Raw genomic sequence first — 25,917 nt, forward strand, 5'->3', positions numbered from 1 at the left:
TAAAAATTTCGCTATAAAAAAGATAAATTTCGTTAAATACATTTTTTTCCCCATCATTATTGTATCTTTATTATTTTTTTTAATGGTACCCTACGAAATTTTATTAAAAAAAGGTATCCCCATCACTTTTTCTGGATCGCTTAAGTCCAAAAAAGAATAAAAAACGCCGGCAATAATGCCAAAGTTAAAACCCACAAGGTGTTTTTCTTCACGTTTTTTCACTTGCATAGACTTCTATGGAGGAAAACGCCAAGAAAAACGCCAAACTAGGATTTGGAAGGTGTTTTTAAAACCAGCTTCTGAGCCCAAAATAGCTGAAAAACGCCGAAAGGATTATACTCCAAGTGGATCTGGCATTTTGCAGTTTACTATTCACTTGCAGCTAACATCTGGACGTGCTGGTTTTTCCTAGAAAAAATGCTGTGCGGCAAAATGGGCGTTTTTTTAAGGTTTTTTTTTCGTGAAAATGCTCAGTGGAATTCTAGTCTAAGGGTACGTTTACACGTAGGCAGATTTGATGTGCAGGATTTTCTGCTGCAGATTTCAATGTAAACTAAATGACTGAGCACAGCTTCTAATTCGGCTGTCACAATTCCTGTGCATCAAATCTGCGAAGGATCCTGTACGTGTGAACGTACCCTAAAAATTCAGCTAGAAAAGTTTTCAGTGCAGCAGCCTCCCATTGTTTTCAATAGGATTCTGCGGCACAGTGCACACAAGAATTTACGGAAGCTCACGTTCCAGACTCGTTTGAACATGCATTGCCGTCAATGGCGAATGTCCAAGCGGTCCTAGTGCCGACTAGTTCAGTCAGTGCACGCCGCGTACCTAATGTCTGTCATGGATCTCTACGGGTGGATATGCTGCTGTGTGAATGTGCCCTTAGACTCTGGATTTGAATCAATGGTTAAAGGGGTATTCCAAGCTGACTTTATTTTATTTTTTGAGCCTAGGGGGTAAACGTGCTGGCTTCAGGAAAACAGGGTGACAAGCGCGAGGAATGTAAGTATAATTAATTTTATTTATTTTTTCTAGGTTAAGCGCATAAAATAAATAAAAATATAAAATCAACTTGGAATAGCCCTTTAAGGCTGCACTAGCTTAGTTCCCGCCAAATAAACAATGTGAGTGAAGAAGGTCTTTAGTTAAATGAGAAGCAGCCGCCGAATAGATAGATATTCCAACACAGAGAACAGGCTCTCAGCCGTACCGGAAAGCCTGTGCCATGTGACGACAGCAGTATAGCGGGACTGACCGGACACATGCACGACCACTACTGGGTGAAGCAGTGACGTCATCGCCGGAAACAATGTGTAGCCCCGCCCATTCAGCGAGTAATGGAGCCAGCATGGAAAATTACACTGAGGTACACGGCTTCGTGTCTGTGCTGTGGAGGGGAAGAGGCCACCGTGTGTCTCCATCTGTTGCAAAACTACAACTCCCAGCATGCGCTGTCCGGGCATGCTGGGAGTTGTGGTTTTGCAACAGCTGGAGACATTGGAAAACCTTGTACTAGTGGTATGTGTGAAGTCTTTACCCTGCCCTGTGTCATGTGATCTCTGCACCACACGTGACTGTAGTATTTTCTCCTCTGCACTGTACTATGTGACTAGTGTTAACATTGGGGTTATAATTGCAGAAATTCAGATTCCTCCCATTGACATTAATAGGAAAGTCAAAATCTGCAATAACTCTCCAAGTATGGCTTTTTAACCCCTTCACAACCCCCTGAATTTGGGTTCATGGCTCACCTTTTATTCTTACACACCTTCTAAGACCCATAAGTCCCCCACCCCCACTGATTAAAGGGGTATTCCAGGAAAAAAAATATTTTTATATATCAACTGGCTCCAGAAACTTAAAGAGATTTGTAAATTACTTCTATTAAATAATCTTAATCCTTCTAATAGTTATCAGCTGCTGAAGTTGAGTTGTTCTTTTCAGTCTGGCAACAGTGCTCTCTGCTGACATCTCTGCTTGTCTCGGGAACTGCACAGAGTAGAAGAGGTTTGCTATGGGGATTTGCTTCTACTCTGGACAGTTCCCGAGACAGGTGTCATCAGAGAGCACTTAGACAGAAAAGACAACTCAACTTCAGCAGCTCATAAGTACTGAAAAGGATTAAGATTTTTTTTAATAGAAGTCATTTACAAATCTGTTTTACTTTCTGGAGCCAGTTGATCTATATAAAAAAGGTTTTTTACTGGATAACCCCTTTAAGTTGTATTGGGGTTTATTTTTTTTGTTGTATATGTGGTGGCCCAGTACGGGAAGTGTTACCCCGTACCCTTGTCGGGCAGCCTCCCTTCAGTGTCCCCCCATGTAAAAATGTTAATATTATACTGTGTAATGTGTGAAGAAAGCATTGTCACTTTAAGACTGTTTACCAGACAGTGATCAGGTGACTTAGGGGTGACCAATGGGATCCCCCCAGAGCCTCCCCCATAAAAGCCCTGGGTGGAGCCTCTGCTCGCTCTCTTGCTTCCTGCTGAGATCCAGTTAAGTTGTGCCTAAGTGTGTGTCCAGAGTCATAGGAGGCCTCAAGTCCAGTCTGCAGCCAACTAAGTCACAGTCTTGTCAGTCATCATCTGTCTAGTCAACGTGGCCTGCATTAAATTGACCTCAACTACTACAAGTCTCAGCAAGCCCTTAACCTGTTAACAACCATGGACATCTATACTCCGTGTGCCGTTAACTGGGTATGGCCCGGGCTCCCGACTGGAGCCCGCATCATACCGGCCAGCCCCCAGCTAATTCCTCTAGCTGGGGGCTGGCATTAATAGCCAACATGCAGCGATCGTCATGGCCGGCTATTAAAGGGGTATTCCAGGCCAAAACTTTTTTTCATATATCAACTGGCTCCGGAAAGTTAAACAGATTTGTAAATTACTGCTATTAAAAAATCTTAATCCTTCCAATAGTTATTAGCTTCTGAAGTTGAGTTGCTGTTTTCTGTCTAACTGCTTTCTGATGACTCACGTCCCGGGAGCTGTGCAGTTCCTATGGGGATATTCTCCCATCATGCACAGCTCCCGGGACGTGACATCATCATTGAGCAGTTAGACAGAAAACTTCAGAAGCTAATAACTATTGGAAGGATTAAGATTTTTTCATAGAAGTAATTTACAAATCTGTTTAACTTTCCGTTGCCAGTTGAGATATATATATATATATATATATATATATATATATATATATATATATATATAAAAAAGTTTTTGCCTGGAATATCCCTTTAACCCTTTAGATCGCTGCTGACAGTGGTGTCTAAAGGTACTTTTAACTGCTCCCTGGTGGTCCAGTGGAGTGGATCACAGTGTGATTGTGGGGGGCGATCCACTTCTGAGGTAGCTGGAGGGTTTACCTCTCCTCCTGTGCCGGCTCCTGCGCTCAGATTGATAAAGCCTTGCAGGACCAGGCTTTATCAATCGAGCGCAGATCACACTGATTAATGTAGTTCTATGAAACCACATTGATCTGTATGAGGAATCTAATGATTCCTCCTAAAATAAACAAAGTTGAAAAACACTCCTTAACCCCTTCCCTCTTAAAAGTTTAAATCACCCCCTATTCCCAAACTCCACATAAAAAAAAAATATAAACATAATAAAAATAAACATATATGGTATCACCATGTGCATAAATGTCTGAACTATAAAAATATATTGTTAATTATACCGCACGGTCAATGGCGTACGCGCAAAAAAAGTCCAAAATAGCAAATTTTTGGTCACTTTCTAAACCATAAAAAGCGATCAAAATAAAAAACGGTACCGATAAAAACATACTTTTCATTGGCCTTATTACGTGATCCTATAATGTTTAATAAAGCCGGGCAAAAAAAATAATAATTTCAGGCAAAATTGAAAACAAAATGAAATTGCACATTTGTGGGGCAGTTTATTTTTCGGTAAAACTGACTTGCTAATGTTATTTTGTGGGTCAGTACGATTCCAATTATATCAAACTTGGATAACTTTTGTTTTGTTTTATGATTTAATAAATACATTTTTTTTATTGCTGTGTTCTGACCCCTATAATTAATTTTTCGCCTACAGAGCTGTATGAGGGTTAATTTTTGATCACTTTTTATTCAATTTATTGTGGGATGCAATGTGACCATAATCAACATTTTTTTGACATTTTTAATTCGTTGTCTTGTGCAAGTCTTCAGCTCAGAGTTGCTGCAAAACATTTTGCTACATATCCTGCCATTCAAGCTAAACTGGACTTAGGATTTAAAGGGGTACGCCGCCCCTAGACATCTTATCCCCTATCCAAAGGAGAGTGGATAAGATGTCTGATCGCCAGGGTCCTACCGCTGGGGCTCCCCGCGATCTCCATGCTGCACCCAGCATTCGTTTACGACGTCGGGTGCAGCGCTGGAGGCTCGTGATGTCACCTGCCTCCGCCCCGAATCGCCAGTCATCCGGACGGAGTGAAGTTCACTCCATGCACCAGATGTCTGGGGTGCCGCAGCAGAGATTGCGGGGGGGTCCCCAGCGGCAAGACCCCCACGATCAGACATCTTATCCCCTATTCTTTGGATAGGAGATGAGATGTCTAGGGGCGGAGTACCCCTTTAAGATCTGTAACTTACTGTGAGCTGGACTGGTGATCAAGTTAGAGTAATGTCATGTGATTGCAGCTGTGTTAGAATAAAATTAATGGTGTTGTACGACTAGTGATGGTAAGTGCATGATATACCTACCTTTAGCAGACGTGCCTAAAACTGGTCACACGAGGTACCACACCCTGCAACTCTGCTGATTATTTTTATAGGCACTGCTGTGTCATTAATTGTACGGGATCCTTACACAGGTCTTGTGTACAGAGTATTCAGCTGAGGATTCTGACTCCTGTACACTCTTTATTTCCGGCTGCACCAATCAGCTTGGCGGGGGTGCTGGTTGTCATCCTTTCATGTGGATAGGACATCAATGGTTTTAGGCTGGAAAACCCCTTTTACTTTTCTATTGGATCCATGATAAAACAAAAACTGTTACGTTTGCCTAATTATCCATAAAACAACCAAATAGACATTGTGGCTAGCAATTGCTGTATCCATGCTTTTCAATAGTATTGTTGCTCCAAAACAAGATCAGAGTTTTTCAGAATTCCTAAATGAAGCAGACCGTGCCTTTTAAAGGGGTATTCCAGTGGTGAAAAACTTATCCCCTATCCTAAGGATAGGGGATAAGTTTGAGATCGCGGGGGGTCCGATCGCTGGGGCCCCCTGCGATCTCCTGTACGGAGCCCCGACACCCAGGCTCTCCGGCCAGATAGCGGGTGTCGACCTCCGCACGAAGCGGCGGCCGACACGCCCCCTCAATATATCTATATGGCAGAGCCCCTTCCCGTGGGCTGTCGGGGCTCCGTACAGGAGATCGCAGGGGGCCCCAGCGGTCGGACCCCCCGCGATCTCAAACTTATCCCCTATCCTTAGGATAGGGGATAGGTTGTTCACCATGGTTCACCACTGGACTACTCCTTTAAGTCCTGCAGAATAAAAGTATCTTCCGGAAATAGTCCGATTATAGTCATTAGCAGACTTCATTTCATTTTTTAAACTTAAAGGGGTACTCCAGTGGAAAACCTTTTTTTTTTTTTCAAATCAACTGGTGCCAGAAAGTTTACCTCTTAAGGACACAGGGCGTACGTGTGCGCCCTGCGCCCGGTCCCGGTATAAAATGCGGGATCACACCATGACCCCGCGTCATACCAGGTCGCTCCCGGTGGCTAATGACAGCCGCGACCCTGGGCTAATAGCGTGTGGCACCGATCGTTGTGCCGCGTGCTATTAACCCTTTAGACGCGGCATTCGAAGTTAATCGCCACGTCTAAAATGAAAGTAAAAGCTTCCGGGGCAGCTCAGTTGGGCTGATCGGGACCATCATGGTGAAATTGCGATGTCCCGATCAGCTAGAACGTGAGCGGAGGTCCCCTCACCTGCCTCCGTCGCAACCGATCGGTGATTGATTGCTCCAAGCCTGAAATCCAGGCTTGAGCAATCAACCGCCGATTACACTGATCTCCTCTCTGTGTCAATGCATGGCAATGATCTGTGTATGAGATTGGTATGTGCAGTGAAATAACCACAAGGGGGGCTAGAACACTGCAAAAAAAAAAGTGAAAAATATTGTTAATAAAGATCATTTAAAGGGGTACTCCGGTGGAAAACTTTTTTATTTTTTTTATTTTATTTTTTTAAATCAACTGGTGCCAGAAAGTAGGGCTGGGCGGTATACTGATTCATACCGAATACCGATTTTTATTTATTTATTTTTCCTCAAGATATGAATTTTGCCCACACCGCAATACCGGTTGGGAACCCCCCCCCCCCCCCCTCGAATGAGTGAATTATCCACCGCAGCGCGCTGTCCCCACATCAGGGAACTAATCATATTTGAACCGCGAGCGCTATTCTTAACCCGCCCCCCCCCCCCGAATTATCAGCGCAGATAATCTGTTCCCTCATCATGTCACCCGCGTGTTCTCCTCTGCTGATCCTCATACGATTTGCGGGCCGCTAGCGCTAGAAATCTGTACTACAAATAACGCTGCAAAAATAAACAAAACAAACTTACCTTCCGATGTGGTCCCTCCTCATGGTCACTCCTCTGCGGTCCTGAGGATGGGAACGTCACAGAGCCGTTAGCCTATCACCGACCACAGCGATGTCCCACCTCGGCCACTGATAGGCTGAGCGTGCTGTCATGTATGCTCCTTACATGACAGTGGAATCAGCCTATCACCGGCCGCAGCTATGTCCCGCCCCGGCCAATGATAGGCTGGCTCTATGACTTTCCCGTCCCAAGGTAACTGCAAGAGGACCACAGCGCAGGACAGTGAAGATGGTAGCAGAGCAACGGGGGAACGTAGGCAGGTTAAAGTTTAGTTTATTTTTTGCAGCCCGGTAAACGTTATTTGTAGTACAGTACAGATTTCTAACGCTGGCTGCCCGCAACTCATAGGAGGATGAGCAGAGGAGCGCACGCGGGTGACATGATGTGGGGACAGCGCAGCTGATAATTAATTGTGAGGGGGGGGGGGTGTTGGGAGAGAAGCGGCGCCCAGGTCACATTGGGGGGGGGGGGGGGTTAATACCGTGAAACCGCCATCACTTAAAAAAATACCGTGATACACGTTTTTGCTCATACCGCCCAGCCCTACCAGTCAGTTAAACAGATTTGTAAATTACTTCTATTAAAAAATCTTAATCCTACCAGTACTTACCTGGACAGTTCCTAAAATGGACAGAGATGTCAGCAGAGAGCACTGTGCTCGTGATGTCAGCAGAGAGCTCTGTGTTCCAAAAAGAAAATAATTTCCTCTGTAGTATTCAGCAGCTGATAAGTACTGATAGGATTAAGATTTTTTTAATTGAAGTAACTTACAAATCTGTTTAACTTTCTGGCACCAGTTGATTTTGAAAAAAAAAAAAAAAAAAGTACCCCTTTAACCCCTTCCCTAATAAAAGTTAGAATCACCCCCCTTTTCCCATTTTAAAAAAAAAATGTGTAAATAAAAACAAATGTGGTATCGCCGCGTGCGGAAATGTCGGAATTATAAAAATATATTGTTAATTAAACCGCACGGTCAATGGCATATGCGCAACAAAAGTCCAAAGTAGCATATTTTTGGTCACTTTTTATATCATGAAAAAATGAATATAAAGCGATCAAAAAGTCAGATGAATATAAAAATGGTACCGATAAAAACTTTGGAACACGGCGCAAAAAATGAGCCCTCCTACGCGGAAAAATAAAAAAGTTATAGGGGTCAGAAGATGAGAATTTTAAACGTATACATTTTCCTGCATGAAGTTATGATTTTTTTTTTTTTAGAAGTAATATAAAATCAAACCTATATAAGGCTGCATTCACATCTCGTTTTTACACTAGGGGTACCGGATCTGGTTCTCCCGTACCCCATCCGGACCAGCGCTGAACTCCATTCACTTTAATGAGCCGACCGGAGTCAAACATTGACTCTGGCTCATTTTTGACCCGTATCCTGTTTTGTGACCGGACCTAAAACCGTAGTATACTGCATAATTAGGTCACTATATTATGGAAGTGTTCTTGTATTAATGCATGTCTGTGTTTTTAGGAAAGGATTACTATACCGTTTGGTGAGAAGTACCTGGAAGCAATGCTTTCTCTTCCTAGAGATTACAGTGGAGTTAGATATGGAGTTATTCTGACGCATGGCGCTGGAGGGGACATGAATTTTTCACAATTAGTGTCCTTGGCAAATTACTTGGCCTCCCACGGATTGCTATGTCTGAGATTCACCTGTAAAGGGCTTAACTTAGTCTACAGGACAAAAGCGTACAGTACAGTGCTGGTATGTATAAAATCTGATGTTTAGTGTTAGCAGATGCAAAAATTGACATTTCCAGTTACAATTATTGGGGTCACAGCACAGACCTTCTTCATGGCATCAAAAACAAGACAAAGCAGGACTAGTGCCACAGTTCCAAACCTGCTACCACCGAGATAATTGCCTTAATTTACCATTGTGAACCCAACCTGTTTATTTTAGGTTGTGCGGCAAAATGTGTCTGCACCTAAATTTGTGGTGCTATACGCCAAAATAAACGTACAAACTGGAAAAAAGGGTTGTGTTCCCTCAACCTGACCTATTTACTATTGAATATAGCCTAAGGGTATGTTCACACTGAGGAATTGGGGCGGAAATCAAGCAGAAATGTTCTGCCTCAAAATATTGTTACTTTTCCACAAGAACTCACAGAGATTTTGTGAGGAATTCCGAGCGGAAATGCAGGTTTCATGCGGAGGAGTATCAAGTATTTCTATTCATAAAAATTTCATGCAGAAATTCCGCGCGGATTCCGTGTGGAAATGCTTCTGACTCAAAAAAAAAAAAAATAACCTTGATCTCTATGGGAGAACGACGCTGATTCCACCTGAAAGAAAGAACATGTTCTTTCTTCAAGCGGAACAGACTTCCTCGTCAGAATTCTGCTTGAGGAAATTCCTCAGTGTGAACTGAGGGGCAGAAATTCTGCACAGCTCTATGGGGATTTTCACTGCTGAATGAATTGGAGAGTAAAAAGCAAGCAGAATTACTCGTGGAAATTCCTCTCCAATTCCTCAGTGTGAACATACCCTAAGGGTGCATTTTAAAAGGAGTTATCCACCATAAGGTGATTTTAGTACATACCTGCCAGACAGTAATGGGCATGCTTAGGAAGGATCTGTGCTTGTCTTTAGGGTTAAATGCCTATGTTGTGAGATTACCATAAAGCAGAGGCTATCTTTGTGTGAACTGGCTATTTCCTGTTGGAGTTTGTTCACTCAAACTACAAATCCCTTAGTTCCTTGTTTGCTCCCACACATCAGCCACCCCATCCATTGAAACACTTGTGCTGCCTTCAATGCAATAGACCAGTGTTTTCTGACCAGGGTGCCTCCAGCTGTTGCAAACTCTTGCAAAATGATCTTCCCCCAGCGATCACTCCACCCATTGAAGCAAAGACAGGCTCCCTCTGAACACCTTACTAGTGATGTAATGTCTCAAGCCGCACTGCAGCCTGGGAAAACCTGACCTGACAATCATTTTGTATGTTGTTAAAAATAAAAGTATGGGCAATAATCACAGAACTGCGAGACCACCATGAAACACAGGTACAGACACTATATTATTAACTACACTAACTTTACCGACCCTGTAGTATAGTAAAATAAAAATCCTGGAATGCCCCTTTTTATTTAATTTTTCCTCTTTATCCCCTCTCATCTCTTGTCGTCCTCTAAGGTTGGGGGTAGGGTGGCTTGGGTATAATATAAATTGTATGTTTCGGTATGTAATATGTACTGCATTTTTGTGTGATTTATATTTTTGTAAAAATAAGAAGGAAAAAAAAAAAACTATACTCGTGTTCCCGCTGCTGTTACAGTATAGCAGTCCCATTGAAGTACCTCTTCTGAGGTTGTTGGCACATGGCTGCTCAGCCAGTCAATGCTCACAGCCGTGTCCCACCTCAGCCAGTGGCTGAGCAAGCAATTCCACGTGTCTTCACCAACCCCAGCAGCCCTACACAGTGGCCCGAAGCTCCATGGTGGCAGCAGGGATCAAGAAGGTCAGTGTTTTATGGTGGATTCTTAGATGCACTAGTAAATAGGTCCACACAACAGCTAAGTTAATAAATCTAGTTTACTAAGTGATAAAGCTAAAAACAAAGCAGTAAGTGCTACAAGATACAAAGATATAAACCGAAATATCTATAAGGGTCTTCCAAACAGGCTGGAGGGGCCCTTTGTTGGCCGTTTTTTTTAACACTTTAGGTAGAGAGTAGTTTCACACAAACATCCACATAGGTCCATCACAATGTTAACAGAATGAAGCCATCTCCTCTTTTTAGCCTTAAAGGGGTATTCCGCTGCTCAGCGTTTGGAACAAACTGTTCCGAATGCTGGAGCCAGCGCTGGGAGCTCGTGACGTCATAGCCTGCCCCCTCACGACGTCACATACCGCCCCCTCAATCCCTCAAAACAGCCGTCACGCCCACTCCCATAAACTTGCATTGAGGGGGCGGTGCGTGTCTTCATGAGGGAGCGGGCTATGAAGTCACGAGCCCCCGGCGCCAGCGTTCAAAACAGTTTGTTCCAAACGCTGAGCAGGGGAGTTCCCCTTTAAGCCTTTTTGAATAGTCCAGAAAGATCTACCTTCTACTGTGTGTGCTTATGAAACTAACACTGACGGGTATAAACTACTTTAGTGGGTTTTTATTGTCCATCAACCTTTAGTAAACTATTATATAAGCCAGGCATTCCTACAGTGCCTGCGTTAAAAAAGATAAGATACTAGGCTTTCTACCAAAACACAAAAATAATTATTGGCATGTAGTGAGAATATTTCTAACATCAGAAGCCCCTAAATATGCTCCTAAACATTGCAACACAAAGAAGGACAAGCCATACGAGTGTGCAAAATCGAGTGGTATGGCCATCTCTCCGAGGTGTCCCAGAAACCATTTATCAACACTAGGCTGCATGTTGCCTATGCAACTGTAAGCAGTCTGTGTGACTTAAATGAAAACTGTCAGCTTGCTCCCCCCTCCACTAACCAGCGATACTGGCTGGTAGTGCGGGGGGCTCTGATCAGTTAGATGCTTACCGTGCCTGGATCTGCCGCACCGTTTGGCCGTAATCTTCAATTTTCGGTATATGCTAATGAGGAGCTAACTGGCACTCTGACGTCAGCGCCGCTGAGGCCCAGCTCATCAATATTCCTCCTCTCTCTTCATTACAGAGTAGGGAGAAGAGGCGGAGGGAGGGGAGGAATATTGATGAGCTGGGCGGAGCTACGGCCAGCGATGCTGACATCAGAGTGCCAGTTAGCCCGGCCGGTGCCAGTTAGCCTCATTAGCATATACCGAAAATTGAAGATTACGGATGAACGCCGCGGAGGATCCAGGCACGGTAAGCATCAAACTGATCAGCGTCCCCCGCACTACCAGCCAGTACTGAAGGTTAGTGCAGGAGGAGCAAGCTGACAGTTTTTCTTTTAAATGTGCTACCATGGTCTGCAGTGTCTCCAGAATGGTCTTCCATTAGGAATATTATACTATATCCAAAACGAGGGATTACATTACAATGGAGCCACAAACAGAATATTTGGAGGAATTATTTTCATCAGTGTTACCCACATTAAATCTGTGTGAACATACCCTAAAGCATTATAGTAAACACACACTATGCCACTTTATTCTGATAGCACTTTCTTTGCTTTCATTTCAGACCTACTTAAAGTCTAAGGAAGAATATAAGGTTGCTGGTGCCTTTCTTGCAGGTGAGGTTTGTCATTAAATAGAAATAGCTACATCATGATCCCATTTATCCAACTCATCGTGAATGGATAATACCACAGTACTGCTATGAACTAAAATGGACTTGGCACAGACAAATACTACCACCATAGATTAACCATATAGTGGTAGATACCAACTCTGCACACGCGCTCTACAGACTGTGTAAAGGGATAACCGTGATGTAAACTTAAGGTTAATTAAAACTAAATTTTTATTCTATACGATTAAAAAATTTGAAGTGCATCTTAATACATCACTACGGCCACCATCTGCTACCTACTGATATTGTGTTGTATGGGCGTAGTAATAAATTATTGCTATGATGTCAGCAAATAATAGTGTTGTTCTCTGTACACCAGATTGCACTCACCCCTAGCAACAGTCCAAATATTGCACACTTCCCTTAATTACAGAGTCCCGGCAATTTGGATGGTAATAAGTTGTTGTTGTTGCATCATTTCCTCATGCAGATTATATATGTAGCTGGATTACACCATGGCTTTAGGGTTACTGATAATGATCCTGTTCACATACATAATTGCGTTTTTGGTACCCAGCATTAAAGTGTCCATATTCCTTCACACAAAGCGCTCCTGTGCATATTAGCAGCAACCCAAGTCTAACCACAAGACTTCATACAAAGTGCTCCAATGCAATTCATCAGCAGCCACTTATATATTTCATTAGGAACAGGAACAGTCTCTGAGAACTTTACTTGACCACAGTCTGTGCATAAGGTGCTGGTGCATCACAGGTATTACAGTACTTTATCACTAAGGTGCAGTGCATGTACAGAGAAAATAAAACCTGTCTCCCAGGCGCTTGCTTCACCGGTACAAGTTTTCACCATAGAGATGTTTGGATTGCGATTCAAACATCTCTATGGTGAAAACTTGTACCGGTGAAGCAAGCGCCTGGGAGACAGGTTTTATTTTCTCTGTACATGCACTGCACCTTAGTGATAAAGTGAAAAGGGGGGTGATTTAAACTTTTAATAAGGAAGGGGTTAATGTGTGTGGTTTTTAAACTTTTTTTTTTTTTTACACTTTTAGTCCCCTTAGGGGACTTTTAGGAGGAATCATTAGATTCCTCATACAGATCATTGTGGTTTCATAAAACCACAATGATCTGCGTGCTCTGTGCTCGATTGATAAAGCCTGGTCCTGCGATACACCCCACTGGACCACCAGGGACTGTATACAGGCACCTTTAGACGCCGCTGTCAACTTTGACAGCAGCGATCTAAAGGGTTAATAGCCGGCCGCGGCGATCGCCGCATGTCGGCGATTAACGCCGGCCCCCAGCTACAGGAATCAGCTGGGGGCTGGCCGGTATGACGCGGGCTCGAGTCGGGAGCCTGCGCTATACCCCGGTAACGGCCATTGGACGAGTATAGACGTCCATGGTCGTTATCGGGTTAATTAACCTCAAGTTTACATCAGTGCTATATTTACCCAGAAACTAGGGGTAACCTCCAGGTCTTGAACCAAGTGTGTAAATCACAATCAGTGCTACATAAAGGGATAACCATACAGTTGCATAAACAGACTAAAGGTGATGTCTGATCGGAATCCTTCACTTTTTTCTACATTCAGCCCAAATCTTTACTTCTTCCAACCACAACATACAGTGAAGGAAAAAATGATACCCTGCTGATTTGGTTCCTTTGCACACTGACAAAAAATAACCATATCTATATTTTGAATGGTAGGGTCTATTTTAACAGTGAGAATAACAACAACACCATAAAAATCCAGAGAAACACATTTCAAATAAGTCCTCAAGGGACAGTGGGAGATGAAGAAGAAGAAATATATAGCAAAGAAGGGAAAAGAATAGATGAATATGTGAGATTATAACATTATTAAATGGATAAACCTGAGTCTAAAATAGATAAAATGAATTACTAGTTTTATCATAGAATATATAAAAATAATTCAGCCTAACACATCTGGGCAGGGCCCTTGCAAGATTGTAGAACTACACAAGGCTGGAATGGGCTACAAGACCATAAATAAGCAGCTTGGTCTCCAGACTGATACATTCTTTGTCAGTGGGTAACCTAACAAAATCACCGGGGGAACAAATCCTTTTTCTGCTTTACTGTATGTCTGTACAATTTCCCATTCTCTCACTCCCTTATGCTTTTACCCCTTTAACAGTACCATCCTGCCTCTAGTGCCCTTATAAATAATGCAGCAGTAATGCGCCACAGTGGCATCAACACAGAAATGGTGCCCCCTTTTGAGTACACATATAGTTAAAGGAGTTCTCCGCCCTTGACATCTTATCCCCTATCCAAAGGATAGGGGATAAGATGTCTGAACGCAGGGATCCCGCAGCTGGGGACCCCCACAATCTCCCCTGCAGCCTCACAGTTTGCTCTGTGCATGATGACTCGCGATACAAGGGCCGGAGTATCATGACGCCACGGCTCTGCCACCTTATGACATCACGCTCTGCCCCCTCAATGCAAGTCTACGGGAGGGGGGTGGCTGTCACGATACTCTAGCCCCTGTATCGTGAGTCATCACGCACGGAGCAATCTTGGCTACGTGCAGTGATGACTTGGGGGGCTGCAGTTTATTTTTTGTATATGTTTTTTGAGACATTTAATGCTCTACTTATTAAATGATAGAAGCTTTACTTTATGCATAGTGTGTGTGTGTGTGTGTATATATATATATATATATATATATATATATATATATATATAGTCAAAAGTAGACTGCTTTTTCGCAGGACGGTCAATGGGCTCTCGTGCTGCTGCCTTTCTAGTAAAAACAGCTTGTGAACAAGACGACAGCTTTATCCAAGGTCTGATCTGTCTATCATATCCCCTGCACCCCCCTAAAGCAAAAAGCAAGCTGCGAGATGAAGATTTGTTACTGATAACAAAACCAGCCTTGTTTATCTCTGGGTCAGCAGATGAGATGTGTGACAAGGTAAGAGGACACTCCTTTCAGATATGTTGTATATTGTTACTCAGTATAGAGCACAGTTCACTGAAATGACTATGCAAGAATTTAAAACATACCAGTTCTTATTATTTAGCATAAATTAGTCATACACATGAATATGTTTGTAAAATGTATTATTAGGGCATCTCCTTTTATCCCTCAGTAGCCTGTAGTTCTTCTCTCCGTACCTGATGGCTATCTATATTGGTTCTGAGAGCTCCTCAGTCACCAGAAAAGCCAGTATGAGGGAATGTTTACATATACTTAATCCCCTAAGCATCTTATCCCCTATCCAAAGGATAGGGGATAAGATGTCTGATTGAGGGGGCGGGGCCGTGACATCACAATACCCCGTCTCCTGTATCGCCCATCATCAGCCACTGAGCAAACATAGCTCCAGGCTGCTGATGTATGGGGGTGCAGCAGGAGAGATCGCGGGGGGATCAGACATCTTATCCCCTATCCTTTGGATGTCTGGGGTCAGAGTACCTCTTTAATTTGTTTGCAGATTTTCAGCTGCAGAATTCTGCAAGCGGAAAATCTGCAGCAGATTTGCTGCAGACCTATTGAAGTCAATGGGTAGCAACATAATCAGCAAGTGGAATTCCCACAGCAGATTATGTACATAATATCCGCCACAGACCCCATTGAATTCAATAGGGACTGTGGTGGATTTTCCACAGCAGAAAATTCCGCTGCCAAAAATCTGCTGCGGACACGCGGGAGACACGCTGCAAGTTTGCAATTAAATACGCCCATGTGAATACGCCCTTTATCAGCATTTTGATGAAAAATGCTATTTTTTTCATAGTGTTTATTTTAGGGCACACTTTTTTACTTGATTAAAGGGGTACTTCAGAGGAAAATAAATATTTTCAAATAAACTGGCGCCAGAAAGTTACATTGGTTTGTAAATGACTTCTCTTTCAAAATCGAAAGCCTTGCAGTACTTATCAGCTTCTGTATGCTTTAGAGGAAGTTGTGTAGTTCTTTTCAGGCTGGCCACAGTGCTCTTTGCTGCCACCTCTGTCTGTGTCAGGAACTGTCTGGAGCAAGAGAGGTTTGCTATGGGGATTTGCTGCTTCTCTGGACAGTTCTTCATATGGACAGAGGTGTCAGCAGAGAGCACTGTGGTCAGACTGGTAAAAACTACATAACTTCCTCTGTAGTATACAGCAGCTGATAAGTACTGGAAGGCTTAGAATTTCTAAACAGAAGTAATATACAAATCTGTAGAACTTTCTGGCACCAGTTGATTTGAAAGAAATGTTTTTTCACCGGAGTACCCCCTTTAATTGTGCATGTGTAAATGGCCACTCCAATCTAAGATAGATATTGATCTGGTTTGTCAAAGATCTGTATGTGGTAAAAATATGGTTCACACAATGCAGTATTTTATTTTTTTATGGAACAATGGCTTTTCCAGGAGCAACCAATATATTATCAGTGTGTGTATGTGCGTTTCTAGAAAGGGTACTTCTTCAGAGACCATAATTTAGGACTATTCCTTTTTTTAGATTGCATTGACACGTACAGGAGCAGATTTCATGTTGTTAAATCAATAAAAATCTATAGTTGAACACAGCTTCAAATCTGCAGCAGTTCCAGTACATGTAAACGTACCCTCAGGATGCATTCACACGCACTGGTACTGCTGTGGATTTGAAGTTGCAGATCTGCAATTGACATGCCGACCAAAAATACTAAAGAATGTTCCTGACAAATCTGCAGTGGATCAGTAACTGCAGATTTTACAACTTCAAATCCGCAGCAGATCCGGTGTGTGTGAATACTTTGTGTGTACATATATAGCTTTATCACATAAATACAGGAGGAAATACATTGTCACATCTGTATTTAAATCTTTTTTTATCAATCCTTTTTAAGACCTTGATGACCAATGTAATCCATAAAATCAAAGCACCGGTAAAGATCCATTGGGTTGAAAATGCAAATCATGGGCTGACCGCCAAGGGGAAATCATTGGAAGATGTATTGCCGGAAATAAATGAACAGACTTTGTTGTGGATTCAGAAAATGTTAAAACCGTAACCATGTGACCACTTTGCTCATTTCAAGGTTTGGACATGACAAGAAGGGGGTCAGACTTCTGCTAAAGTAATTTGTCTTACATGTTTATTACCTGTACGTAAACATAGCTCTTTATTTAAGGACATCTGTGAAATGTCCTGGTAAAGTGTTGAAACTGAGCACATGTATAGTTAGTAAGCAGCCCTGAGAGGGATCTTTTTATACATCAGAAGTAATCTTTTAGCTCAGGAATTTGTTTAATTAGTACAGATATTACCCACTGTTAGATAGCTGTTAGTCTGAGGAAACACATGGTACCTTCTATAACATGGAAAAATCTTTATATTTTCTGGTGCCATCCCTGCTTGATTGACAGTCAGCTGGTAGCCGGGCCCTGTATGCACAGCACCGGAATGAGATTTGGAAACAGGGCTTGGCTTCTAGCTGACAATCAAGCAGGGACAAGAATGGGCGTTAGCAGCAAGCAGGTCTTCCAGCCCTTCAGGGGCTTTTTTGAAACTTGGCACCAAAGAATAAATGTAATTTTTCTATGTAATGGCAGCGCAGACAGATATATGAAAGGTACCATGTGTCCCCTTGTCCTAACAGCTATCAAACAGTGTCAGCAGTTTAGACATGAATTGCAGTTGACAGATTCCCTTGACCTCTGTCCTTTGGACACAGTGCTACTGATCCACACCCAGAATGACTTGTCACAATGTAATAAAATGATAGTCTATAGTTGCAGGTATTTTCCTGGCTTGAAAATTTGAGACACATCTGACCATGTTTCTGTTAGTATTATAATTTTTACATTCCATACAGTTTAATATGCCTTCCTTATTTATTTTTTTACATTGTGGTTCTTGACTCTTACATTTTTTTTTCAGCTCTTTAAGCGGTATTCCAGGATATTTTTTTCTTCAGCCTTGAGCCCTTGATGCCAAGTTATAAGACTGTATAATATGTTACTTTTACCTTTGGAAGTGCTGTAGTGCAAGTCTTCTTATTTTAATGGTGTCTCTCATCTTTCCCAGTATTCCATGTGGCCAGAGACCATAAGTCACATGGTTTCCAGGGTGTGTGGCTATGATTCAGTGGGTGGACAGATAGCATCACTCCCACCATGCTATTCACCCACCCACTGTAGCATATCCATGTCCCCCTAAAGACCATGTGACCTATGACATATTGTAATGATTAAATAAAAAGAGTTGAAGTACAGCACTCCCGAGTGTGGGTCCTGCGCATGAAAACAGGACAAAGCAGTGCACAGAGGTAATGGAAGCATGCTACACAGTATAACTTGGCATTATGGGCTCAAAGGAGGTGGGGAAAAAACACTGAAATACCCCTTTAAATTTTAGGTTAAAGGGGTACACGGGGAAAGCTAAACTTATCAGACACTTATACCCTATCCACAGGATACGGGATTAGTGTCTGATCATAGGGGAAGGGTGCAACCGCTGGGACCCCCCATGATTTTCTGTTCGGGGCCTCAGCTACTTACTTGTCCTCTGTGCACTCTGGCCCCCATCTTCCTGGACGAATGCATGTGACAGCCTGCTTAGCCAATAATTGACCAAGCAGGACATTGCTGCGATCAGACATTTATCCCCTATCCTGTGTATTGGGGATAAGTATCTGATGAGTTCAGTTCCCTAGAGAACCACTTTAACTGCAAAGAAGGTATGTTCCATGACTGCCCCGACTGGACTTGGGGTAATGCTTGGACTTCAGTAGTAAAGGGATTTTTGACATCAACAAAATTCTTGACCATGGGCTCAGGCAGGCATATAAGTGAAAAAAGAAAAGTATATTTACCTGCCCCTATTGTCGATCTCTATAGTGCCCAGTCCCAGCCAAACAGCTCTTCCTGTTTCCATCTGTACCTGCATACGCTGAGGGGAGTCCCCTCTCAAGTGAAATATTTGAGGTGCAAACAAGACAGAAGAGAAGCTTAAAGGGGTACTCCGGCGCTTAGACATCTTATCCCCTATCCAAAGGATAGGGGATAAGATACCTGATCGCAGGGTTCCTGCCGCTGGGGACCCCGTGATCTTGCATGCAGCATCCCAGTAAAAATTACCAGGGATTACCGGCAACCACAGGGCCGGCGGCGTGTGACGTCGCGCCTCCGCCCCCGTGTGATGTCACGCTCCACCCCTCAATGCAAGCCTATGGGAGGAGGTGTGACAGCTGTCAGACCCGGAGCGAACACGCTCCGGGGACTGATTTTTACTGTGGTGCTGCGTGCAAGATCACGGGGGTCCCGGCGGGACTCCCGCGATCAGGCATCTTATCCCCTATCCTTTGGATGGGGATAAGATGTGTAAGCACCGGAGTACCCCTTTAACAAGTTTCATTTCTGGTTCTGTGTGTAGGGAGAAGCTGTGAGTGACATCCAGTGTAAGAACAGTCCACTCCTGTCATCTCTTCTGTACACCCTACAGTGACCAGAGTGGTGGTGGGGGATATAAAGGAGCCTTTGTTATCACCAACTATCAACCAGGGAGTATATGGTTTTATTTTGCACAAAACTGGCTAACAAATATCCACTAAATAATTGTTACTAGAACATTGTTAGCAGGTATCTCAGATATATTATTGATATATTAAGCATTCAACGTAAATGAAGTTTGGGGAATAATAACTGACTGCTTGGAGATTACAAAGGGAAAGGCTGTTCTGAATGTCATTCTAAAGAGCTTTTCTTGCAGAAACATTTACGTAACATCTGTGCTGCAGAATATAACCCCACAATCACTTCATTAACCGCGAGTGGGATACCGAGAAAACAACTGCAACAGTATACCCAGCAGTGAGTGATAAATGTGCCATATGGACACAGAGGGGGAAAAAGTGCATCAGTTAAAAGATAAATTCAGAAAAAAATTAAGGAACATCCTAAAAGTGCAGCTGTTCATATGACAGTTCTATTCTTCTAAAGGGGCTAAAAACAAGTCTAGTTCGAAGCATTCAGTCAGTGTACTAATAGGGACAGTTTTGTGAAGGAGACATGTAGTGCCAACATACTCCACAGCACTGTATGTACTGTACGTTTTAAGAATGCGGGTGAAAACACATTCGAACATTGGGAGACCGTAAAAACCCAAACCCAAATGTTGTCTTTGGTTGATCAACACTATTATTGGGTTGGAGACTCCTTGCTCTGCCCTCCAGTTCTGTGATCTCAGGCCTTTGGTTAGGCTGTTGCCTTTTTAAGGTGGCCTAATCGAGGTATTGCAAAGGTATAATAGGCCCTAGACTGGGATCCATTTACCTTCAGACTAAAAATAATTTTTATTTTTTTTTTAGGCTAATAAACGTCTGAAAATGTCAGACTTCTTTCTGCCAACTTTCTGCTTTTGAGTAGGATCTATAGCTGACAGATTCTATTTAACCCCTTAAGGACCTGGGCTTTTTTTTTTTTTTTTCATTTAAAATTTTTCCTCCTTAATTTTAAAAAATCATAACTCTTTAAAATTTTCACCTAAAATTCTATATGGTGGCTTATTTTTTGCGTCACTAATTCTACTTTATAATGAAATTAGTCATTTTACCCAAAAATCTACCGTGAAACGGGGGAAAAAATCAATGTGCGACAAAATTGATGAAAAAACACTATTTTGTAAGTTTTAGGGGCTTCCGTTTTTACAAAGTACATTTTTCGGCAAAAATGACACCATATCATTATTCTGTAGGTCCATACAGTTAAAATAATACCCTACTTATATAGATTTGATTTTGTATCACTTCAGAAAAAAATCATGAATACATGCAGGAAAATTTATATGCTTAAAATGGTCATCTTCTGACCCCTATAACTTTCTTATTTTTCTGTGTTCAGGGCGCTATGAGGGCTCATTTTTTGCGCCGTGATCTGAAGTTTTTAGTGCTATTTTTGTTCTGATCAGACTTTTTGATCACTTTTTATTCAAAAATGCACTATTTGGACTTTGGAATTTTTTTGCGCGTACGACATCGAACGTGCGGTTTAAAAAGCGGTATATCTTTATAATTTGGACATTTCCGCACGTGGCGATACCACATATGTTTATTTTTATTTACACTGTGTTTTTTTTTATTCTTGGAAATGCCGGGTGATTCAAACTTTTATTAGGGGAAGTGATCATTGAAAGGTTAATGATTTTTTTACACTTTTAATGCAATATTATAGCTCCTATAGGGGGCTATAACATTGCATTAACTGATCTTTACCACTGATTGATGCATCTCCATAGGAATTGATCAATCAGTGTTTTCGGCGATTGAATGCTCAAGCCTGGATCTCAGGCTTGAAGCATTCATTCGGCGATCGGACTGCAGGAAGGAAGGTAAGAGACCTTCCTCCTGTAGTACAGCTGTTCGGGATGCTGCGATTATACCGCGGCGATCCCGAACAGCTCCCTGGGCTAGCCGGGCACCGTGATCAGTGCCGCGCGCTATTAGCGGCGGGTCCCGGCTTCACTATGACGCCGGGCCCGACGCGATATGATGCGGGGTCACTGTGTGACACCACGTTATATCGCAGGACCGGGACCCAGGACGTACCTGTGCGTCCTGGGTCCTTAAGAGGTTAACCCCTTAAGGACCGAGCCCTTTTTCACCTTAAGGACCGGAGCGTTTTTTGCAATTCTGACCACTGTCACTTTAAACCTTAATAACTCTGGAATGCTTTTAGTTATCATTCTGATTCCGAGATTATTTCGTGACATCTTCTACTTTAACTTAGTGGTAAAATATAATGGTAACTTGCATCCTTTCTTGGTGAAAAATCCCCCAAAAAATGAAAATTTTGCATTTTTCTAACTTTGAAGCTCTCTGCTTGTAAGGAAAATGGATATTCAAAATAAATTTTTTTTGGGGTTCACATACACAATATGTCTACTTTATGTTTGCATCATAAAATTTATGAGCTTTTACTTTTGGAAGACACCAGAGGGCTTCAAAGTTCAGCAGCAATTTTGAAATTTTTCACAAAATTTTCAAACTCGCTATTTTTCATGGACCAGTTCAGGTTTGAAGTGGATTTGAAGGGTCTTCATATTAGAAATATCCCATAAATGACCCCATTATAAAAACTACACCCCCCAAAGTATTCAAAATGACATTCAGTAAGTGTATTAACCCTTTAGGTGTTTCACAGGAATAGCAGCAAAGTGAAGGAGAAAATTCAAAATCTTCATTTTTTACACTCGCATGTTCTTGTAGACACAATTTTTGAATTTTTGCAAGGGGTAAAAAGGAGAAAATTTTTACTTGTATTTCAAACCCAATTTCTCTCGAGTAAGCACATACCTCATATGTCTGTTAATTGTTCGGCGGGCGCAGTAGAGGGCTCAGAAGGGAAGGAGCAACAAATGGTTTTTGGGGGGCATGTCACCTTTAGGAAGCCCCTATGGTGCCAGGACAGCAAAAAAACACACATGGCATACCATTTTGGAAACTAGACCCCTCAGGGAACGTAACAAGGGGTAAAGTGAACCTTAATACCCCACAGGTGTTTCACGACTTTTGCATATGTAAAAAAAATATTTTTTTTTTACCTAAAATGCTTGGTTTCCCAAAAATGTTACATTTTTAAAAAAGGGTAATGGCAGAAAATACCCCCCAAAATTTGAAGCCCAATTTCTCCCGATTCAGAAAACACCCCATATGGGGGTGAAAAGTGCTCTGCTGGCGCACTACAGGTCTCAGAAGAGAAGGAGTCACATTTGGCTTTTTGAAAGCAAATTTTGCTCTGGGGGCATGCCGCATTTAGGAAGCCCCTATGGTGCCAGGACAGCAAAAAAAAAACACACATGGCATACCATTTTGGAAACTAGACCCCTCGTGAACGTAACAAGGGGTTAAGTGAACCTTTATACCCCACAGGTGTTTCATGACTTTTGCATATGTAAAAAAAAATTTTTTTTTTTACCTATAATGCTTGTTTTCCCAAAAATTTTACATTTTTAAAAAGGGTAATAGCAGAAAATATCCCCCAAAATTTGAAGCCCAATTTCTCCCGAGTACGGCGATACCCCATATGTGTCCCTAAACTGTTGCCTTGAAATACGACAGGGCTCCAAAGTGAGAGCGCCATGCACATTTGAGGCCTAAATTAGGGATTGCATAGGGGTGGACATAGGGGAATTCTACGCCAGTGATTCCCAAACAGGGTGCCTCCAGCTGTTGTAAAACTCCCAGCATGCCTGGACAGTTAGTGGCAATAGTCATCTGGCAATACTGGGAGTAGTTGTTTTGCAACAGCTGGAGGCTCCGTTCTGGAAACAGTGGCGTACCAGACGTTTTTAATTTTTATTGGGGAGGGGAGGGGGGCTGTGTAGGGGTATGTGTATATGTAGTGTTTTTTACTTTTTATTTTATTTTGTGGTAGTGTAGTGTTTTTAGGGTACAGTCGCACGGGCGGGGGGTTCACAGTAGTTTCTCGCTGGCAGTTTGAGCAGCGGCAGAAAATTTGCTGCAGCTCAAACTTGCAGCCAGATACTTATTGTAATCCTCCGCCCATGTGAGTGTACCCTGTACGTTCACATTGGGGGGGGAAACATCCAGCTGTTGCAAAACTACAACTCCCAGCATGTACGGTCTATCAGTGCATGCTGGGAGTTGTAGTTTTGCAACAGCTGGAGACACACAGGTTGTGAAACACTGAGTTTGGTAACAAACTCAGTGTTTTGCAACCAGTGTGCCTTCAGCTGTTGCAAAAGCTACAACCCCCAGCATGTACGGACAGCGGAAGGGCATGCTGGGTCTTGTAGTTATGCAACAGCCGGAGGCATACTACATTGGCTGGGGATGCTGGGGATTGTAGTTATGCAACAGCTGGAGACACACTGGTTTACTACTTAACTCAGTGTGCCTTCAGCTGTTGCAAAACTACAACTCTCAGCAGTCACCGACAGCCAACGGGCATGCTGGGAGTTGTAGTTATGCAACCACCGGATGCACCACTACAACTCCCAGCATGCACTTTAGCTGATTGTGCAAGCTGGGAGTTGTAGTTACACAACAGCTGAAGGTACACTTTTCCATAGAAAGAATGTGCCTCCAGCTGTTGCAAAACTACAAGTCCCAGCATGCCCATAAGGGCATGCTGGGAGTTGTGGTGGTCTGCCTCCTGCTGTTGCATAACTACAGCTCCCAGCATGCCCTTGTTGCATGCTGGGAGCTGTTGCTAAGCAACAGCAGGAGGCTGTCACTCACCTCCAACGATCCACACTGCAGGACTGTCCCTCGCCGCCGCCGCCGTCGCTCCTGGGGCCCCGATCCCAACAGGGACGCCGGAAGCACCCGGGGTCGTCTTCCCGCACCCGCTCACGTCCTCCGGAAGAGGGGCGGAGCGGGATGCGGGTGTGACACCCGCAGCAGGCGCCCTGATTGGTCGGCCGGTAATCCGGCCGACGAATCAGGGCGATCGTGAGGTGGCACCAGTGCCACCTCACCCCTGCAGGCTCTGGCTGTTCGGGGCCGTCTCTGACGGCCCCGATCAGCCAGTAATTCCGGGTCATCGGGTCACTGAAGACCCGATTGACCCGGAATCCGCCGCAGATCGCTGGACTGAATTGTCCAGCGATCTGCGGCAATCGCCGACATGGGGGGACATAATGACCCCCCTGGGCGATATGCCGGGATGCCTGCTGAACGATTTCAGCAGGCATCGGGCACCGGCTCCCCTCCGGCTAGCGGTGGGGGCCGGAAATGCTCAGGGTGTATCCATACGCCCTCGGTCCTTAAGGACTTGGATACGCCCTATGTCCTTAAGGGGTACTCCCGTGGAAAAGTTTTTTTTTTTTTTTTTTCAAATCAACTGGTGCCTGAAAGTTAAACAGATTTGTAAATTACTTCAGTTAAAAAAATCTTAATCCTTCCAGTACTTATTAGCTGCTGAATACTACAGGTATGAAATGGTTTTCTTTTTGGAACACAGAGCTCTCTGCTGACCACATGACCACAGTGCTCTCTGCTGACATCATAACCACAGTGCTCTCTGCTGACATCTCTGTCCATTTTAGGTACTGTCCAGAGCAGCATATGTTTGCTATGGGGATTTTCTCCTACTCTGGACAGTCCTTAAAATGGACAGGGATGTCAGCAGAGAGCACTGTGGTCATGTCGTCAGCAGAGAGCTCTGTGTTCCAAAAAGAAAACCATTTCCTTTGTAGTATTCAGCAGCTAATAAGTTCTGGAAGGATTACGATTTTTTAATAGAAGTAATTTACAAATCTGTTTAACTTTCTGGCACCAGTTGATTTAAAAAAAAAAAGTTTTCCACGACAGTACCCCTTTTAAAAGACAATGGCCCTGAGTTACTAAGAGTGGAGTGTAGTTTTCTTTGTGTTTTTTCTTTTTTTTTTCCCCAACAAATATTTTCACACAGTATTTACTAAGGTTTCCCTATGTTTTGCTTTTATTTATTTTTTTTTTTTTTTACACATGCTCTGAGCTGTAGGGTTTTCCTCAGCTTAAATCCACCACATTTATAGTGTAAACCTTAGTAAATATGTTGGGATTTTTCTAAAATGTTTGGGACACGCCCCCTTCCGGAGACCAAGCCTGACAGCCACGCCTTTTTTTTTTCTTTTTTTTAGGTTTTCTCAGTAAAATGGAGAGTTAGTCGGGGTTTTTTCAATTCTGGTGCAGACAGACAAAACAGGTTAGGTTTACAGTAGTAAATCAGGGCCATTGTTGACACATTACATAAAAAAAGTCCACAAAGAAACTGACCAGTGGTGCGGATAGTAAGTCAATGTGTACGCTAAGGCTAGGTTCAGACTACGGAATTTCCGCCGGAATTTTTGCTTTGAAATTTCCGGCTGAAATTCCGCTTACTATAATGCATGGTGTAGTGAAAAATCCGCTAGAAAATTTCCGCCTGAAGAAAGGGGTTGCTCTTTCTTCAGGCGGAAATCCTAGCGGAACACATAGCAGTCTATAGGAGACTGCAGTGTCCGCGCGGTCCTAGCGCCGACTAATTCAGTCGGCGCAGGCGGAACTCGGAATCTCCGGGCGGAAATTTTCTGCCCGTAGATTCCGTAGTCTGAACCTAGTCTAAGTCTCAGGACACACTGACGTGCATGTATG

General features: G+C 43.1%; 1 protein-coding gene and 1 long non-coding RNA gene across 5 annotated transcripts in view; one reads left to right on the forward strand and one right to left on the reverse strand.

The window, feature by feature from the left end:
• Window positions 1-25,917, reverse strand: part of LOC130355506 (uncharacterized) — a 289,775-nt gene that overhangs the window by 211,123 nt on the left and 52,735 nt on the right. The gene's annotated exons all lie outside the window — the stretch shown is intronic.
• Window positions 1,262-21,605, forward strand: TEX30 (testis expressed 30). Of its 4 annotated transcripts, XM_056555715.1 has the most exons (6): window positions 1,262-1,366; window positions 8,113-8,349; window positions 11,769-11,820; window positions 14,567-14,784; window positions 16,687-16,900; window positions 19,215-21,605. In XM_056555715.1, exons 1-5 carry the CDS (start codon window positions 1,310-1,312, stop codon window positions 16,849-16,851), a joined length of 729 nt encoding a protein of 242 aa, XP_056411690.1. In that variant the 5' UTR covers window positions 1,262-1,309; the 3' UTR covers window positions 16,852-16,900; window positions 19,215-21,605. The 4 variants fall into 4 exon arrangements, with proteins under 4 accessions (XP_056411690.1, XP_056411692.1, XP_056411689.1 ...); XM_056555717.1 differs by lacking the exon at window positions 16,687-16,900; XM_056555714.1 differs by lacking the exon at window positions 19,215-21,605 and having other exon boundaries at window positions 16,687-18,833.

This window comes from Hyla sarda, chromosome 2 (assembly GCF_029499605.1).
Source record: "Hyla sarda isolate aHylSar1 chromosome 2, aHylSar1.hap1, whole genome shotgun sequence".
NCBI lineage: Eukaryota > Metazoa > Chordata > Amphibia > Anura > Hylidae > Hyla > Hyla sarda.

Excerpts from the sequence above, each read along its gene's own strand:
- TEX30 (XM_056555715.1), top strand. The coding sequence starts at position 1,310 with ATGTGTAGCCCCGCCCATTCAGCGAGTAATGGAGCCAGCATGGAAAAT. Across the intron at positions 1,367-8,112 it reads GCATGGAAAATTACACTGAG|GAAAGGATTACTATACCGTT; the intron begins GTACACGGCTTC and ends CTGTGTTTTTAG. Across the intron at positions 8,350-11,768 it reads AAGCGTACAGTACAGTGCTG|ACCTACTTAAAGTCTAAGGA; the intron begins GTATGTATAAAA and ends CTTTCATTTCAG.